This window comes from Bombyx mori, chromosome 2 (assembly GCF_030269925.1).
Source record: "Bombyx mori chromosome 2, ASM3026992v2".
NCBI classification, from domain to species: Eukaryota; Metazoa; Arthropoda; class Insecta; order Lepidoptera; family Bombycidae; genus Bombyx; species Bombyx mori.
The window spans coordinates 3,056,721-3,075,473 of record NC_085108.1 but is presented as its reverse complement, the minus strand read 5'-3'; the positions used below and the strand labels follow the sequence as shown (position 1 = coordinate 3,075,473).

Sequence of the window (18,753 nt, the reverse complement as noted above, 5' to 3'; positions counted from 1 at the left end):
CTACCATTTATCTGTATCGCTGATATTCTATCTACCTGAGATTGGCAGAGTCATTCGTCAAAGAAGAGACTCGATCCATTGAATAAATAAAATAAATTCTTTGTCAATATTTACAGTGCTATGTCATTCGCTTCAAGCTGATCCTATAGTCTTAGCATTAATTGCTACTGGTAAATGTGAAAAATACGTTCAATTATAGTAGAAAAAAGGTGTCAGAATCAAAGAGCAAGGAATAAAGTAGGGGATATCATATGTTGAGTGCACACTTGGTAAACTTGACCTAATGAGCCGATTGCTTGACCACAATCATACGTTGGCGAAGAATTGTAATTGGAATCAATTGTAGTGGATAAAAATGGGTCTGCGGACGCCAATGAAGGCTATTTTTATTACATTAGGACATTAATATGTAGGTTTAAAGATTAATATGAATAACAAAGAGATAATTAATTTAAAACAACGATGATTGAATGTCCGTGTTTCCTTTGCCTGTACGAGTAAACAAAAAACTTTGAGTGTGATTTACTTTGACATTTGTGATTGTAAAATTTGAGTTTTGTTTTGTACTTGCGGAGAACAGAAATATTAAATCTATTTTCATCTTTCGTTTGTGCACTATTTAAATCGTGAAAAATGGCCCTGTTCCCGGGATCGGTGGCCTTTGATGAGTATGGCCGTCCATTTATAATCTTGAGGGATCAAGATAGACAGAAAAGACTTACCGGTACCGATGCCATAAAGGTACCTATTTCAAATTTAAATTATTATAATGTAATTGAAATTACCCATTTAAGTTTTTCTAATTCTAATTGATCAACATTTATTAACTAATCGAAGCGTTAAAAATATATAAATCAGTACAGCTCTGTAAAACAAAATCGAAAATTAACCTAGAAAAAGAAGAATTAGAAAGCCGAGAAATTTTGTGATATCCATAACTTTATCAATGAAAGTTAATATAAATAGTTTATTTAAAGTTTAAAAGTATGTTTTAATCCATAATCAAGGACATCAGTACAAGATTTTCGAGGAAAATCACTCCAAAGTGAAACAGGTGCTTGACATTTCAAGATGAATCACATGATTTATAACAATTTCGAATATTGTTGATTAAAACACTGAAGTCACAGTAAATTAGGTTCATAGTTTTTATTTAATTCGCTTTGATTATATAAAAACTATGAACCTACCTTCTAAAATTGGCCTAAAATAAAATACTATTAAAACGAACTTCATTGTAAAAAAGTATTTTTACTAACAAGTCAAAGATGAAACTGTATTGAATAAGTTAAAACTAAGCCCATTAAAATTAAAAAATAAATAATATCACAATAAAACAATGCTGAAATTCAATTTTTCAATTCTCAAGAATTTGAAAGATAATATATATTAATAATCTATGGTCAGTGATTTTTTGGCTTCTTAGCTTGACTAAATTTCTTAGCAAAATTGCGAAACATACTATTTGTACTTTAGAAAATATTTGATAACTGTAGAGGGTGTAGTGATTTCGTTCTGTCCTCATACTTATTCATTTTCTCGAATACAATTTTTTTTAGAAGTATTTTCACTCACTTAATTTCATTTGATTTGTAGTATACATTAAAGTATGTATACAATATTAAATTGACAAGATTAAATAACACATGTTAAAAGCACTAATTGTTCCTTCATACCCAAGTTGCATTCTTCTTTTGTCCTTCACACATTCATTATTTTGTCCTTTATTCTTGGATACTGATGATGTTTAATAAACACGTAGTGTATTGATTTACTGTGAAATCACCTGTTCTATGGACTGAGGTATCCAACAGAGTTGAATCTAGTGAAAGACTAAATTTATTTATGAATTTTTTTAATAGATTTATATGATTCAAGGCATAACTTTGTGAAGTGTGTGCTTACAATGCATATCTGTGTGTTGGTATTATTCCCACTTGGTGTTTTATTTTTATTTTTATTGCTTAGATGGCTTGACGAGCTCACAACCCACCTGGTGTTAAGTGGTTACTGGAGTCCATAGACATCTACAATGCAAATGCACCACCCACCTTGAGACATAAGTTCTAAGGTCTCAGGTATACTTACAACGGCTACCCCACCCTTTAAACTGAAATGCATTACTGCTTCACAGCAGAAATAAGCGGGGTGGTGGTACCTACCAACGCGGACTCTCAAGAGATCCTACCACCAGTAGCATAGCATAGCACTTTAAGCTTAGGCTTAAAAGAAAAAACCTACTAGCATAGCACTTTAAGCTTAGGTTTAAAAGAATAAATGTTATTATATTTGAAGTCTTGAGTATATTTATTTGGAGTATTAATACACAACAATTTTTTTTAAATAATTCTGTATTGTCACCTAATCCTGATATTCTCTCTCTACAGTCACATATACAGGCAGCCCGACAAATTGCAAGCACTCTTCGCACATCTCTTGGTCCCCGCGGTCTTGATAAGCTTATGGTGTCGTCTGATGGTGATGTGACAGTAACAAATGATGGGGCTACAATTCTAAAAATGATGGACGTTGAGCATCAGATTGGTAAACTACTTGTGCAATTGGCTCAGAGTCAAGATGACGAAATTGGTGATGGTACCACAGGGGTTGTTGTTCTTGCTGGTAAGTGTCAAGTTCAATAAGTATTTATAGTACTCAACATGACTACTCTCTGCTCTTATCATAAAGTCATTTTTGGGGCTTATGGGGTCTGCTGCGTGAGCCTTGGTTCAGGCAATATGGGGTTTAGATCCGTTACTGGAATGATTATGTCCAATTTCACACACACAGCAATTTATTACATAAAAACGATTAGAAGGAGAAAAGCGACAAGCACAAGCACAGTTGAATAGTTCACAGCAAACAGTAAGAAAAAGTCCAGGCAAAGAAGGAGACATAAACTATACACACTAAACATTCAATATAAACTTAGTCAATCGAGACAGGCGTATGCGAGTAAATGTGACGTGAGCTTCGCGGTCAGAGGTCTGCGGACGACTGGCGCAGGAAGCTGCGACGGCGCACCTCGCGCCGTTCACACAAAGACTTGTGAACTACGCAATCATGTGTAAGTCACCACAGGGCTAAACTTTTACAATTAATTTTAGGTGCACTCCTTGAGCAAGCCTCAAATCTGTTGGACAAAGGTATCCATCCGATTCGTATAGCCGATGGTTATGAGATGGCTGCCGCCCTGGCACTGACCCATCTTGACAGCGTCAGTGAAGCTTTCCCAGTCAACAAGAATACGAGGGAAAATTTAATTAAGGTGGCCATGACAACCTTGGGCAGTAAAGTGGTGGTCAAGTGTCACAGGTTGATGGCAGAAATAGCTGTTGATGTAAGTACTACTTTAAATAATTCAATCCTGTAAAGTTGATATTGACTGGTGGCAGGACCTCTTGTGAGTCCGCACGGGGAGGTACCACCAACCCGCCTATTCTACCGTGAAGCAGTAATGCATTTCGGTTTGAAGGGTGGGGCAGCCCTTGTAACTAACTATATTGAGACCTTTAGAACTTATGTCTCAAGTTGGGTGGCGCATTTACGTGTAGATGTCTATGAGCTCCAGTAAATACTTAACACCAGGTGGGCTGTGAGCTTGTCCACCCAATTAAGAAATAAAAAATTCTTGCATAAAACTGGGCTGGTTTACATATACATAAAGAAAAAAGTATTTTTTTATTATGTGTAGTTTTTTATTAAGTTTAATTCCGCATTAATGTACTGTATTTTATTTTGATGTGAATTTTTGTAATTTATAGGCTGTCCTGGCTGTGGCAGACTTAGAGACGCGAGACGTCAATTTCGAGCTGATCAAAGTGGAGGGAAAAGTTGGAGGACGCATGGAGGATTCTGTTCTTGTTCGAGGTGTCGTTGTGGACAAAACGATGAGTCACCCTCAAATGCCCAAAGTACTCCGGGTAATTCTAATTGAATATTTTCGTAAAGGCACTATGTCATCGTTATAAGTCTTCTTGGTTTGGCACTTGGCTTGGTTTCCAGTGGCTTGGCTCTGCCCCTGGCATTGCTGAAGTCCATGGGCGACGGTAACTACTCACCATCAGGTGGGCCGTATGCTCTACTGTCTGCATGTCTACAAGGGCAATAAAAAAAGAAAAAAATACTGAAGTTGTGCCATTTTAAGCTAAGATAGGTAGTTGCAAAATGGTAATAAGTGCATTATTGATTTTCCTCGATTGATGTGCTTGATGCTCTATCGACAATAATGAAGTATTTGCTGATGTAACATAACATATTGTTTTTATTCAGAATGTGAAACTAGCAATCCTGACCTGCCCGTTCGAACCACCCAAACCCAAGACCAAGCATAAGCTCCAGGTGGGCTCCGCTGATGAATACCGTGAGCTGAGACAGTATGAACACGATAAATTCATCGAAATGGTCCGCAAAGTTAAGGTATGCATTAACTAAACTATCCTAATCCTAAATCTAGCACCTTAACCTACATCTAAACGTAATCCTAAACCTAAGAATCATTGCAACGAAAAAGATCGGACGATACCTCTGGGAATGTCGCCCAGGGGATCCCGTGATCAGCCATCTATGGATGCGCCCAGTGGAAGTCAGCATCTACCTTGCAGACGAGACCCGCAGCACGCAATCATTGCATGCTGAAGATTCCGTTCAAATCCTTGGGCCCGCGGTGTGCTCCAAACACCTTGCAGATCGTCAAGTCCCACATACCTCGTTGGAGGTTCGGTCTCCGGACCGATAAAAATAAAATGCGTTAAGGTTGAAAAATTGACTGCGAGATAAAATAGATTAAAACTTTAAATTTCAAAACTTACTTTTATCATAAAATAATTTGAGCTGTTCCATGAGACTAGGTAAATCTATATATTAATACGTGAAGCAAAAACTTTGTATCCCTTTTTACGAAAATTGCGCGGACGGAGGAGTATGAAATTTTCCACACTTATAGAGAATATAGAGAAGAAGTGCACAATGCTAATATTTTTTTAAAATAATGCATAAAAGATACATTAAATCGATAAAGAAAACATTACACACACTACATACCATGTATTTGTCGCACACACGCATGCATACTATTTATTGTCAAACTTTTGTTCTTGACGTCTGTTGTCAAATTGAGAATAGATTAAATATTGTTTGTCTTTGTTAATATTTTTTATAGTGTAGTCTTGGCGAAATTTGTGATTATAGATGTATAAAATACAATCATAATAGTGTACAAACTTACAATTCCAATTAATTATAGTCGAATTTCGCTACTGTGGGACCTCTAGTGAGATATAAATGAGAATGCAATAATTCTAATTGTTTGTGTATTAACACTAGATCCACTTGGAATGCTTTGTACTGTAAATACTAAATTTTTATTATACAACATCATTCAATTTAATTAGAATTGTAGAGAATGAAGACTTTTTTTTTTCTGGATAAATATATTGATTCAGGTCATAGGGAAATTGATTATTTTATTGTCAATTTGAATTCACTGTGACTACACAGCTGCAGGCAGTTAACAAACTTAACTGTTCGGTTTTATAAATATGCGTCATCTCACATTGACAGGATGCAGGTGCTACTCTAGCAATCTGCCAGTGGGGCTTTGATGATGAAGCCAACCATCTCCTGCTGGCTGAAGGTCTACCAGCCGTACGCTGGGTGGGTGGACCAGAAATGGAGCTCATCGCCATTGCGACTGGCGGCAGGATCGTGCCTAGATTTGAAGAACTCACTCCAGAGAAACTTGGCTCATGTGGACTAGTACGAGAACTTAGTAAGTCGTTAAAACCTCTTAATCCATTAGTATAGCATTATGAACCTTTTAATGGGTAAATCAGAAAATCTGTACCATATAAGAGGAAATTCACATTTTATCACTAAACTGAATGTCATTCTATCTACTAAAGACGACTTTCATATAACCATACTGGAAATACCTGTTAAAAGATATTACAAATAAAATATACATCGTAATCGTGATAAAAATAATGCAAAAAAACGTGAATGTCCCTATTTCAAATTTAAAGGTCACTGTACAATGACAGAATTAATATATTTGAAGTCTGCATGTACCGAGTAATAGTAGCACCCGTTTGATGGAAGGTCTTCTTTTTGGTATATCGTACAATCTATTCTTATTTTACTGCCATAAAATAACTTAGATGTCCAATCAAATCTAGTAAATCATATCATATAAAATTATAAACAATAGTATATTGTATGGATATCATTTTTATTGACCAGCTTAATAAAAATTATTAAATTCTCCAATTCTAGCTTTTGGTACATCAAAAGAAGAGATGTTGGTGATAGAAGAGTGTTCCAACTCTCGAGCGGTAACTGTACTTGTGAGAGGAGGGAATAGAATGATTGTGGAGGAAGCCAAGCGTTCGGTGCATGATGCTCTGTGCATTGTGCGCAGTCTTGTACAGGTAAGAGAAACGATTTGTTTTTAAAAAAAAAAAACATGTGTGCAATTCACACGTGGTAGAAGTGAAACCTTCCAAAATTAAAATACTATTATCCTAAACGTCTTAAGTATATGTAAAATTTTGTCATTAGTAAATAATTGTAAGGTAGCGCCCTCTGTGAATTGATATTTTAATTTCACGTATAATCCTAAATTAAAATTCACTACAAGAGCTTTCATACACACGTTAGTATTAAAAAATCTCACAGATGGCGCTGTATTAAATAGTATGTATATTTCTGTCTCATTCTTTGCTGGCTTCATCCTACACATTTTTGTATTTGTGTCTCTTACCTGTCGTTTTTTCCGTTGCATCCGGTTTGAAATCACAACGATTCTAAAGAAGTTTTCACTTCAAAAAAATCCAACAAATTAAATTTTCCAAGACCTCACTGATTGAAATAACCTGACACCTTGGGTGCGTTCCACTAAGCGCCCGCAACGAGTTCTACAGAACGACCGCGGTCATTATGGTCGCGGCGAAAACGTCACTTATGATGTCATGACTTACGCTCACGAGAAGCTTACGACGACAAAAAAAGGGGGGGTCGAAGCGATCGTTGAGAAATACAGCGGCGTTTTCAAAACTCTAAAGTATCAAAAATGGCGACCGTTAAACTTACGTTATAAACTACGTTACTGCGGTCATCCACAGTGCGTTTCCAGAGATATTTTTTGCCACGTACCATCCGGCTATGGAATGAGCTCCCCTCCACGGTGTTTCTCGAGCGCTACGACATGTCCTTCTTCAAACGAGGCTTGTGGAGAGTATTAAGCGGTAGGCAGCGGCTTGGCTCTGCCCCTGTCATTGCTGAAGTCCATGGGCGACGGTAACCACTCACCATCAGGTGGGCCGTATGCTCGTCTGCCTACAAAGGCAATAAAAACAAAAAAAATCAGGCGGAAAGAGATACTATCTGGAGCATTATTGCGACCTCTTACCAAATATCCAAGTGCCACCGCAAAAGTTATTTTAATTACATTTAAACGTAAATTAATTAAATACACCCCATAATATTAAATATAAAAAAATAATTTATAAATTTTTTCAATATAAACCATTTGAACAATAATTAATTAAGTTGATTATCAAGGCTTACAGATTATTATAACCTAACCTCTTAAATCTTTTATTAATTCGCCGTTCGTTATTTACCTCCAGCGCACAAAACTCTATAATCCATTCCACTTGAGTTTATGACAGTAACGCTCACAAGCCAGTGGCACGGGAAAAGTTGCGTTGGTGAGCCTGATCGTTGTGAACATTAAAAACCACCCCTTTACAACTTAACGTCCGTCTGGTGTAGTGGTAAGTGACATGGTCACTACACAAGGGGGTCGCGGGTTCGAATCCCGCCAAGGGAAGATATTTGTATGATAAATATAAATGTCTTTTCCAGGGTTATGGATGTATATTAAATATATGTATGTGTATAATAAAAATATTACATTTATTTCCGTTATCTGGTACCTGTAACACAAGTTCTTTACGAACTTATCACGGGACCAGTTAACGCGGCGTGATTGTTAAAAAAAAAACTCTTCTTCCTTACAACTCGATCCATTTTGTTCTGGAATGAACCTCCCTTCACAGTTTTGTTTGGGGCCTAACTCGACTCACTCTGTGATCATCATGAGACCGCAATCACAAAGTTCAGCAATCACAGTCGTCGTGGCCTAACGGATAAGACGTCCGGTGCATTCGTGTTGAGCGATGCACCGGTGTTCGAATCCCGCAGGCGGGTACCAATTTTTCTAATGAAATACGTACTCAACAAATGTTCACGATTGATTTCCATGGTGAAGCAATAACATCGTGTAATAAAAATGAAACCCGCAAAATTATAATTTGCGTAATTACTGGTGGTAGGACCTCTTGTGAGTCCGCACGGATAGGTACCACCACCCTGCCTATTTCTGCCGTGAAGCAGTAATGCGTTTCGGTTTGAAGGGTGGGGCAGCCGTTATAACTATAATTGAGACCTTAGAACTTATATCTCAAGGTGGGTGGCGCATTTACGTTGTAGATGTCTATGGGCTCCAGTAACCACTTAACACCAGGTGGGCTGTGAGCTCGTCCACTCATCTAAGCAATAAAAAAAAAATAAAAAAAATCATGAATTTATGATGTGAATAACAAATCAAATGTAAATAGGACTCGCGCGTGGTGTACGGCGGTGGCGCGGCGGAGGCGTCGTGCTCGCTGGCAGTCAGCGCGGCCGCTGAGAAGCTATCCTCGCTCGATCAGTACGCGTTCAGAGCCTTCGGAGATGCGCTCGAGGCCATACCTCTGGCACTCGCCGAAAACAGGTATCCCCCGTCTTAATTAGATCATAAATTGCTTTAACACTAAACATACCGTAACTGGTCAAATGACCCATTTTGAAATTTTGCATTGAAAATACACACATCATCTTATTGCTTTTGCACATTTGACTTTATATGACTTTTGCTTACCAATTAATCTACAGTTATTATACATATTTTTTTGGTTTGTTTTATTTAATTTGAGTAATACTTATGGAATACCGTTATCTACCCGCTATGGTAGAAATAGGAACCAGTAAGTGTTGTATGATTAGGGTTAATTTACTCTTAAGCAAACGAGAAGATGCTATACTTTAATTATAACTGTATTTTACTGGTGGTAGGACCTCTTGTGAGTCCGCGCGGGTAGGTACCACCACCCCGCCTATTTCTGCCGTGAAGCAGTAATGCGTTTCGGCTTGAAGGGTGGGGCAGCCGTTGTAACTATACTGAGACCTTAGAACTTACATCTCAAGGTGGTGGCGCATTTACGTAAACGTCTATGGGTTCCAGTAACCACTTAATACCGGGTGGGCTGTGAGCTCGTCCACCCATCTAAGAAATAAAAAAAATAAACAGTAATAGTACAGTCTCGCACAGTACACTGAGATTAACGTGATTCATCTAAAAATGATATCAATTTAGTAAATAACACGGCTACTTTTCGAAACCAACATAGATTTTCAATAAATAATCTTAGTTCATCTCAAAAATAATAATATGTATAATGAAAATTTATCATTGTTAAATTTGATACTTATTTTCTATTACCATATTAGTCTGTTTTCCACCATATTAGTGTATTTAGTGATGATGAATATTTATTAACACTTATCGCAATAGATCATCAATAATTGAAACACTATTAAGCCTCAGCATGCATTTCCAATATAATCTTCAAATAATTGCAATATCCATGCATATATTTTATCTGTATGTTTGTTTCCAGCGGCTTATCACCTATTGATGCATTGTCTGAAGTGAAAGCGAGACAAGTTGCTGAGAATAATCCCTACTTGGGAATCGACTGCATGTCAAAAGGTAAGCTTTTAAGTTATTTTATCTTACTAGAGGTCCCGTAGTAGTCGAAATTCGACTATAATTAATTGGAATTATAAGTTTGTACACATACTACAATCACAAATTTCGCCAAGGCTACACTATAAAAAATATTAACAAAGACAAATAATATTTAATTTATTCTCAATTTGACAACAGACGTCAAGAACAAAAGCTTGACAATAAATAGTATGCATGCGTATGTGCGTCAAATACATGGTATGTAGTGTGTGTAATGTTTTCTTTATTGATTTAGTGTATCTTTTATGCATTATTTTAAAAAAATATTAGCATTGTGCACTTCTTCTCTATGTTCTCTATAAGTGTGGAAAATTTCATACTCCTCCGTCCGCGCAATTTTCGTAAAAAGGGATACGAAGTTTTTGCTTCACGTATTAATATATAGATAACTTACAGATGATTTTGAACCTTTTACGCCAGTATGTGGAATGAATCGAAAAGTTATTATCTTCTTATCAATTTCCACTGCAATAGAAGTCTTCATTGAGAAAGCCAAATAAGCCTAAATGAGAAAGCCAGATGAAAATATTGTCTGCTGTTTAAGTGATTTTATTTCCAATGCAATTGCTAAAAGGCAGGAACAATTTCTCCAAGTTGTGACAAATTGCTAGTTCCAGTAACTTTAAAAAAAAAAGTGTTATTTAGATGGGTGGATGAGCTCACGGCCCACCTGGTGTAAAGTGGTTACTTGAGCCCATAGACAACGTAGATATCGCCGCTCACCTTGAGACAAGAGTCCTACCAGCATTAATAAATTAAAACATATTTATCTTTAAGGGTTTTTATTGTTTTAAGGGTTAGGTTATTTTTATAGGGTTATAAATGTTCTTCTCGGTATTTTGCTTTATACTTGTAATCAGTGATTTAATTTGTATTACGTTGTATACGTTGAGGCAAGCATAGTTTTGTCACTAAAAAATTATTGTTCCAATATAGTATTCAACTAGCGACCCGCCCTCGCTTCGCTTCGGAAACATTAAAACACACATGAAACCAAAAAAAAATAAAAAAAATAATTAAAAAAGTAGCCTATGTTCATCAGGGACAATGTCGGCTTCTAATGGAAAAAGAATTTTTCAAATCGGTCCAGTAGTTTCGGAGCCTATTCGAAACAAACAAACAAACAAATCTTTCCTCTTTATAATATTAGTATAGATATTAAAAATATCTTATACCTTTAAAAGTGCAATTCTTGTATATATATATAAATAATCTCGGAATAAGAATCTCGGAAACGGCTTCAACGATTTTCATAAAATTTAGTATGCAGGGGATATCGGGGGCGATAAATCAATTTAGCTTCGATTTATTTTCAGAAAATGTTGTTTTATTCGTGTTTTCAATAATCAACTCTTCCCGACATCTATTGGCGAATAATAATACTATTTTTCTTAATTGAGGGTAACTTACCAGCTTTAAAGACACAACAAGATGGCGTTTTAAAAAAGAACCGTCATCATCTAGTAATTTTTAATTACAGATTAAGCTGTCCTCAGTTACAAAATCGTACGAAAGTTGTTGTTAATTAATTATTTTTGAATTTCAGGTTCAAATGACATGAAAGCAATGAACGTAATTGAATCGTTGCACTCAAAGAAACAGCAGATAGCTCTGGCCACCCAACTCGTCAAGATGATACTCAAGATTGATGATGTCCGGTCACCTGCAGACTCCATCGAATAAATGCATATTATAATTACTTAGTTGTGGTTTTGTTGAACAGAAATCTTTAGTTATTGACATTTGCAGAGTGCCTGAATGATAAAAAGTGTGCAGTGGGTGTTCTCATGGTTGTTTCAATAATTGAGTGTACTCTATGATCAAATGTAATTGCATTATAGTACAAGTTGAACAACTTAATGCAATTTTAATGGGCTCAGCGATTTAGATGTGCCTGGTACAGCTGATGTTCATGGGTGACTATGATTACTCACAATGGCTGGAAAGTTTGAGTTCCAAAGCAAAAGAGTATAGACACCATGATTGATCCAGATCCATGAGTATGGCCCTTTCATACAAAATGTGTTCACTCGTTAAAAATAAACTCGTAAATAAATTTAATCAATCGTAATTTGATTTTGTTTTAATGTAAATAAATTTTCATTAAAACAAAATTAAGTTTCAATGATAATTTCGTTTGAAACCAAATCTAAATAAAGAAATCTGTTTTGCACAACCATATCTAATTGATATACAGTATAGGTACTATAATTTGTGAAGATGTATTGCACGTTAGTGAAAGATGCTAAAGTATATTATTCATTTTAACTGACTTTGAGAATAGGTTTTCCATTACGACTGTATGATTTTTAGAATTCGATAAATGACTAGAGGATTCGGTGACTTGTCATTGCGAGTTTGGTCCGTGGAGACGATTGTTTGCCTTCGCGAAAACAACCAAATATTCCGATTTTTTTCCTACCTAAACTGATAGCCTTAAGAGGCTATTTCAGCGTATCCCTAACTAGTAGGTGAGCTCACGGGGCTCAAACCTGAGTGATGCTAACACTGGCCCTAGCAAGAGCCGTGCTTCGCTGAATCTACCACCGGATCGGAATCGCGACCCACTGAGAAGATCCGGCGAGAAACTCAGTGGGCTGTGTGGGATATTGGGGTGGTGAGACAGCCTCCAACGCGTATCGTAGTTTTAATAAAAAACATAGAACTCGAATGCAGAGCTACCTACTTGATTCAATTTTATTTAGGTACTTACAGCCGTTTGAGAGTTCATACACGTCCAAACTAATAATATAAAAGATTACTTTTGTGGGAAATTGAATCGAGCTACACCTTTTAACATTTTTTGGGAACATGCAGTATTAGAATCTGTTGACTAATATGCAATACAACTAAACAGTTTTCATTTCACATTAAAACGCTAGTATGTTATAAATAATGTTGTATTAATTTAATTTTAATTTCATTAGAAATTTTGGAAGTTTCATTATTAGAATTGAATTTCATGGTCACCAAATTCAATGCTTTAATTTGAACATCAAACGTTTTGTGATGTATAAACAAAATGGCGGTACTAATAACACTATCTTATAGTGATCTTGAATTTTGTCGTTAAGTCCTACGGGGTAGGTTTGAAAAGTTCTTTTAAGTTATCATTTCGTCTGTCGCAAAGTATGGAGTGTACTGAAAATGATGTATGCCTTATTGCACTAATAAATTAATGAGCTAACTTTTTCTTTTTGTTTTGTTTGCAAAACCATAAAAAAACCTTTTCTAATTTTGTCGAGGTAATTAAATATTTTTATGCGTCCTTATGTCGAAACGTTTTTTCCTCAAAAAATCAAATTTAAAATACATACTATAGTAGAATTATTTTGTCCGTGCAGTTTGGGTCATCAAACATAGCCCCGCTAGGGCGGTGAGAATGTTGCGCGGACGCAACGCCATTGTCGATAAAAACAAATGAGTCATCGAAGGCAAGTACACGGCGGCGGAGTGGTATACGAATGGTGGTGAGACATTGTTATGTTATGAGTCATTTGTTGTACTTACCTGCAAATTATAGTACATTATGTCGAAGAGAAATGTGTTTTTATGCATTCGCTCTCTGAATTTCTTTAATGACACAATGGCTACTCCTTTGTTTTGTACCAAAACGGTAGGAATAATATTTGCAAGTGTTGTTATCAACAATGTGTTAAAATATTTCACTGAAATGAAAATAGATCTCGAAAAGTTACAAACTGTTAATTACTGCCGTTCTCGCTAACTTGCTGCGGCGATATGTGGTGTAAGTGTTCGATTAGTGATTTTTACTTTCATTTTTATCACTAACCCACAAAATGACAAAACTAAATACACTATCGATAACGCTTATCGAAAACAATAATGCGCATCACTATACCCGTCCATAAGGCTCGTGAGTGGGAAAGAGAGCGAAATATTCGCTTCACCGCTCCGATTATTTATGACCCGAACTGCACGGACAAAGTAATTCTACTATAGGTACTGATCTTGCAATTATTCATGACTTTGTATCCTATAGTACTATTACGCATAAAACTACAGTAATGTACCTAAGTATGCGCCAATTAATAAATCAATTATATTTCAATTAATCTGAATCATTTTAATTTTGGTAAACATTTTTTTTAAATAAAATATTAGATGCTAAATAACAAGGTAAATTCGAAAACATGACAGTGTTTGAAACTGTTAACAAGCTTTAGTTTTCCAAGATGGTGGTTTAGCCAGATCGTATATAGTGGCACAAGTAGAACAGAAACCAACGAAGCAGAGCACGAGCGTAGACGTATAGAGGATGCGATCGAAGAATCCCCCTTTCAGATATATCGGGCGTCCGTCTTCGCATTGGTAATCGGCTTGGATCTTCTTTAACTTCATCACGGCTCGAGAGTCGTGCATTTTGGGAGTCGTTGAAAACGCACGGAATATTTGACGAGACCAACGTGTATGCTGCATTTTCAGTTTTCAGAGTTTCGTCGTAATGTGGAGCAAAAACCGTTTGACATTGACAGTAGGTACATAAGTTTTTTTTTTTTAATACAAGCCAGCTGAGTTTCTGTCAAGCTTTATGGATACTATGTTAGGTTAGTCACAAAACGTAGTGATTAGATTTTATCTTAGTATCTAATTATATCGAGGTGCTGGATTTCTTCGGACATATTGCTCGTAAAGAGGGTCACAATCTAGAACAGCTGATGGTGACAGGAAAGGTAGATGGTTAACGTCTCAGAGGACGCAGTCTCAGATGGAAGGAAATCGTACGAGAGAAACTGATGCAGCGGGGGTGCCACGACCCTCAGTAATGAGGAAAACGACGCGAGGAGGAAATATATCGAGGGGTGAAAGGCGATTTTTTATTTATTGCATTGATGGGTGGATGAGCTGGTGTTAAGTAGTCACCGGAGCCCATAGACATCTACTACGTAAATCCCGCCACCTACCTTGAGATAAGAGGTCTAAGGTTTCAGTATAGTTAAAACGACTGCCTCACCCTTCAAACCGGAACGCATTACTGCTTTACGGCAGAAATAGGCGGGTGGTGGTACCCACTTGTGGGGACTCACAAGGGGTCCTACTACCAGTAATTACGCAAATTATAATTTTGCGGGTTTGATTTTTATTACACGATGTTATTCCTTCACTGTGGAAGTCAATCGTGAACATTTGTTAAGTACGTATTTCATTAGAAAAATTGGTACCCGCCTGCGGAATTCGAACACTGTTGCATCGCATTACAATTGAGAACCAATTTAATATAATAATATATAAACATAATTATGACCGCACACGTATAAGCGAAGCCAGTACCGAGGTTATGAGGAAATTCAGAGTAGAAAGAGTATATTAAATTGGCATGCAGGGTATCCCACAAGGAGTATATGAAGCCGAAACGTGGCCACATATCAACAATATAGGTCACATTGAAATGTAAAAAAAATTTCGTAATTAGTAGTTTTATACAGAAAATAATTTATTGTTTCAAGTGTTTTTGAATTTCTACAAGAGTCCCATTAGTATTCGGTTAAATGCAGCAGAAAAAGATAAGACAATAACAAATTACATTACAATTTACATAAAAAATAGTTGGCACATCACCAAAGATAGTTTATTATATCCAAAATAATTAAAAGTGTTCTTCATAGCACATTTCATTTTATCAATTGTCCCATTTCTAGTTACCTTTAAGCCATAAGATCAGATTCTTTCACGGCTTACCAAATCATAATACCCGTTCATTTTCACACAATGTTTAACGAGCAAGAGCCTATTCCGTAGACTTCCTTGCTCGCTTTCTTCGTTATATATCGAACCTTTCAAATGCCAGTGGCTTCCCTTCTTCCTCATACTCTTCCTTAGTCATACAAAACGAATAAAATTCTGGATCACGAAATATATATTTTCCACCTTCCCAAGCATATGTGATCGGGTTGTCTGGTAGTTCAATGTTCACATCAAAATGATCTAAGGCTAAAGAACGCACATCGTTGTAAACTCTGTCACGGAAACCAGGGAATAATGTGTTCCCACCGTATAAAACTATATTTGCCAGTAGGTTTTCCGTATGCTCTTCTGGGCAAGAGTTTATCGAGTGCATGATGGCTTCTGGTATTCCCATCTGTTGGATGCCGACGTCTGAGGGGTGGAACAATAGTTCCGGAATGGAAAACCTCTCATTGTTCAACCGTAATGTCTGTTGTTCCAGGTCCTCTTCTGGTGGGACTATGTCTCGTAGATAACCTCGACGCAAGGATGTGTAGTCAGGCAACACATAGTCTTTTACAATTGCATTCTCTGGTCCTGTAAGCATAATTAGAATAAAAATAACTTTTTTTTAATAACATTAAATAAGTACAGCCAAATGGATATTTAGGTGCAAATTTTTTGTATTGGTGAATATATATTCTCTGAACCTGAAGAGGAGCACTCAAGTCAAGTGGCTCATAGCCAACTCAGTGTTGAGTATGGGGAACTAAACAACATTTCAAAATGAATGCAGCTCTCTCGTCTAGATATAAGATTGCATTTTGTTGGAGAAAATTTAAGGTGGTTTGAGTGCCTATCTTTAGGTGCAGAAAATAACCTAATTTGTCCAATATAATAATATCACAAAAACTATTGGTATATAAACCAATTTGTAGCCACCTGCTGCATAATCAATCAGAATATAAAGCTGTTTTAAAATGGAATTGATTAGCAAAATTATTCATTTTACTTGCACTGTTAGTCATTTGTAATTTTAAGACTAAGCTTCCATTACTAGGCTTCACAATTACATGTTGAATCATGATTAAATGAAACTATAATTCATAACGATGAATTTAAATATACCTTTCTTCTTAGCAATTTCCATATCCGCAAAAAAGTCTTTGGACACAAAACAGGAGTCTTCTTTGACTTGATTAATGACATAGGTTTCATCCATAACGTTCAATTGCCGATACGACAAGATCTCTTTCAAATGATTCGTAAGCACTTTCCCGCCAACATCAATCCTTATAATCGCGTCTTTATATTTTTTGCCATTTATGTATGGAACTATGTAAGTAAAACTATAACCGGAGTCAACTACAACTGTGCAGTCATTTTTATGAGTCCTACGATAATTGTATTCAGCCAGATCTGTAGCATTTATCCGTAACAACGACTGGCATTCGTATTCTTCGAAGAATATTTCCGTCATCGCCTCTTGTATTGAGGCAAAGTTAAAAAGCGGCTCGGTTATGATCAGCGGGGTGTCATTGAAGTTGACTGGGCAGCATTCTTTGCTGAATATGAAGTCCCAGACGGTTTTTTGAGTGTCCCAATTGACTAGAAAACCTTTCTGGAAAGGCAAGATGTAGAACAATCCTGAAGCGTCGCGACACTCGTCAAGCTGAGAGCCTATGAAAGGGCGGCGTCTCTCAGATTTCGCCTTCATAATGCAATTAGGTATTATCCTGGATTTGGAATTGGAGAAGCCAACTTTAGCCGTATAGGCTCCGTTGTCCAATATATAACAAGAGGTCTCGCTCATTTTCGTACCTTTTATTTAAAGGTTACCGGTGATTACTGATTAGATTAGATGTGCATCTTCTTGAGTTGGGTCTGAAATATTACTGTAAGGATGTGCAAAATGGAAATGTTATTTATTTAGGTAGCTTTAAATACGTAACATAAATGTATATTTTCCATTTAATCAAATAATTCATTTAATTTAATCAACAAATCAACTCTTATTTGACTGATTTGATTTTTCCTTAGACAGTTAGAAGACAGGCAAAGGGGATGTAATCAACCACAGATTATAATATATTAGTTACTACCAACGTTAGCAACGATCTCTTTAAAAATCTTTAGCATGTCTTTGGCTAAAAAGGCTGATTCATGTACCTATAGTTTGGAACTGAAACTGAATAAATTTATTAGCACTTTTTAACGGCGACGAGAAGATCGTGGTTGGGTGTATTTTATTGTTATTTGGTGTTGTATTCTTTATTTTAATGTCTGAACGTTGATAATGATGGATTTTAGCCGTTTAGTTTCTATGAAAGTGCACAAGTGTGGGAAAGCGAAAGAAAGTCGATGGAAATGTCACGGATTCTTTAAGAGAAGAAGAAAATATGAGATTACTTCTCTCTTGAATGTTGGGCATTCCATTTAATGGAATGTTCGAAAGACAAGCAAGAAAGGTTTGGTTCAATAGTCTCACTTTCACAAATACTAAACTGTTATTCTATAAGAAACAACATTTTTTTAAAACACTGCACCGGCTGTGATTTTTTCCCTACCTATTCTCTGGTAGAGATGATCGATATTCATCGATGTTGAATAAACATCGTTTTGGTTTCGATAAAATCGACACATGATGTTATGAGAATAGAATATCGAATTATCGAAACGTCCATATATCTTTTAGGGCCATCTAACGGTGGATGAACTTTCTAGCTAGCAAGTCTCTAGGCAGTACAACTATTTTAAACTAGATGACACTGATTAACGTAATAATCAAGCCCTACTACATAAATGTGCTTCAAAACGCATTACTGCCACACCACAGTAGTAAGGAAACTGTAAATTGTGAAATGTGATGTCGGAGTCAAGTCCAATAATTAAGCGACTGCTTAAAATCCGTAAAATGTAGTTTTAATTAATAAGCACGTGTAATAAATAAAATAGACAGTTTTATTTCCTACCAAAAACATCGACACTTTTAAATCGATGTTTTTCTAATATCGATCATCCCTATTTGCTGGTAGCCTTTAGCGCTATGCCAATACGGATGGGTAAGTGAGCTCACAGGCTAAATCTGAGAGAAATTGCTAACACTGGCCCCAGCAAGAGAAATGCTTCGTGTAATCTACCACCGGATCGGAATCGCGAATCACCAAGAAGGTTCAGCGAGAAACTCAATGAGTTGTGTGTATGGGCTAGTTCTC

At 36.4% G+C, this 18,753-nt stretch overlaps 2 protein-coding genes across 2 annotated transcripts; one reads left to right on the top strand and one right to left on the bottom strand.

The window, feature by feature from the left end:
• The first annotated feature begins 501 nt into the window (after window positions 1-501).
• LOC101743807 (T-complex protein 1 subunit epsilon) lies at window positions 502-13,045 on the top strand. The gene is made up of 10 exons (XM_004933205.3): window positions 502-741; window positions 2,388-2,622; window positions 3,108-3,340; window positions 3,765-3,923; window positions 4,273-4,419; window positions 5,563-5,770; window positions 6,274-6,428; window positions 8,622-8,776; window positions 9,723-9,814; window positions 11,400-13,045. Exons 1-10 carry the CDS (start codon window positions 634-636, stop codon window positions 11,534-11,536), a joined length of 1,629 nt encoding a protein of 542 aa, XP_004933262.1. The 5' UTR covers window positions 502-633; the 3' UTR covers window positions 11,537-13,045.
• A 2,242-nt stretch (window positions 13,046-15,287) lies between these two features.
• LOC733009 (ARP6 actin-related protein 6-like protein) lies at window positions 15,288-17,559 on the bottom strand. The gene is given in 2 exon segments (NM_001047004.1): window positions 15,288-16,135; window positions 16,667-17,559. Coding segments are annotated over 2 exon segments (1,185 nt in total). The 5' UTR covers window positions 17,352-17,559; the 3' UTR covers window positions 15,288-15,635.
• Between the last annotated feature and the right edge of the window lie 1,194 nt (window positions 17,560-18,753).

Coding starts and splice junctions, on each gene's coding strand:
- LOC101743807 (XM_004933205.3), top strand. CDS start 634: ATGGCCCTGTTCCCGGGATCGGTGGCCTTTGATGAGTATGGCCGTCCA. Junction 3,924..4,272: donor AAATGCCCAAAGTACTCCGG/GTAATTCTAATT, acceptor GTTTTTATTCAG/AATGTGAAACTAGCAATCCT. Junction 8,777..9,722: donor CTGGCACTCGCCGAAAACAG/GTATCCCCCGTC, acceptor GTTTGTTTCCAG/CGGCTTATCACCTATTGATG.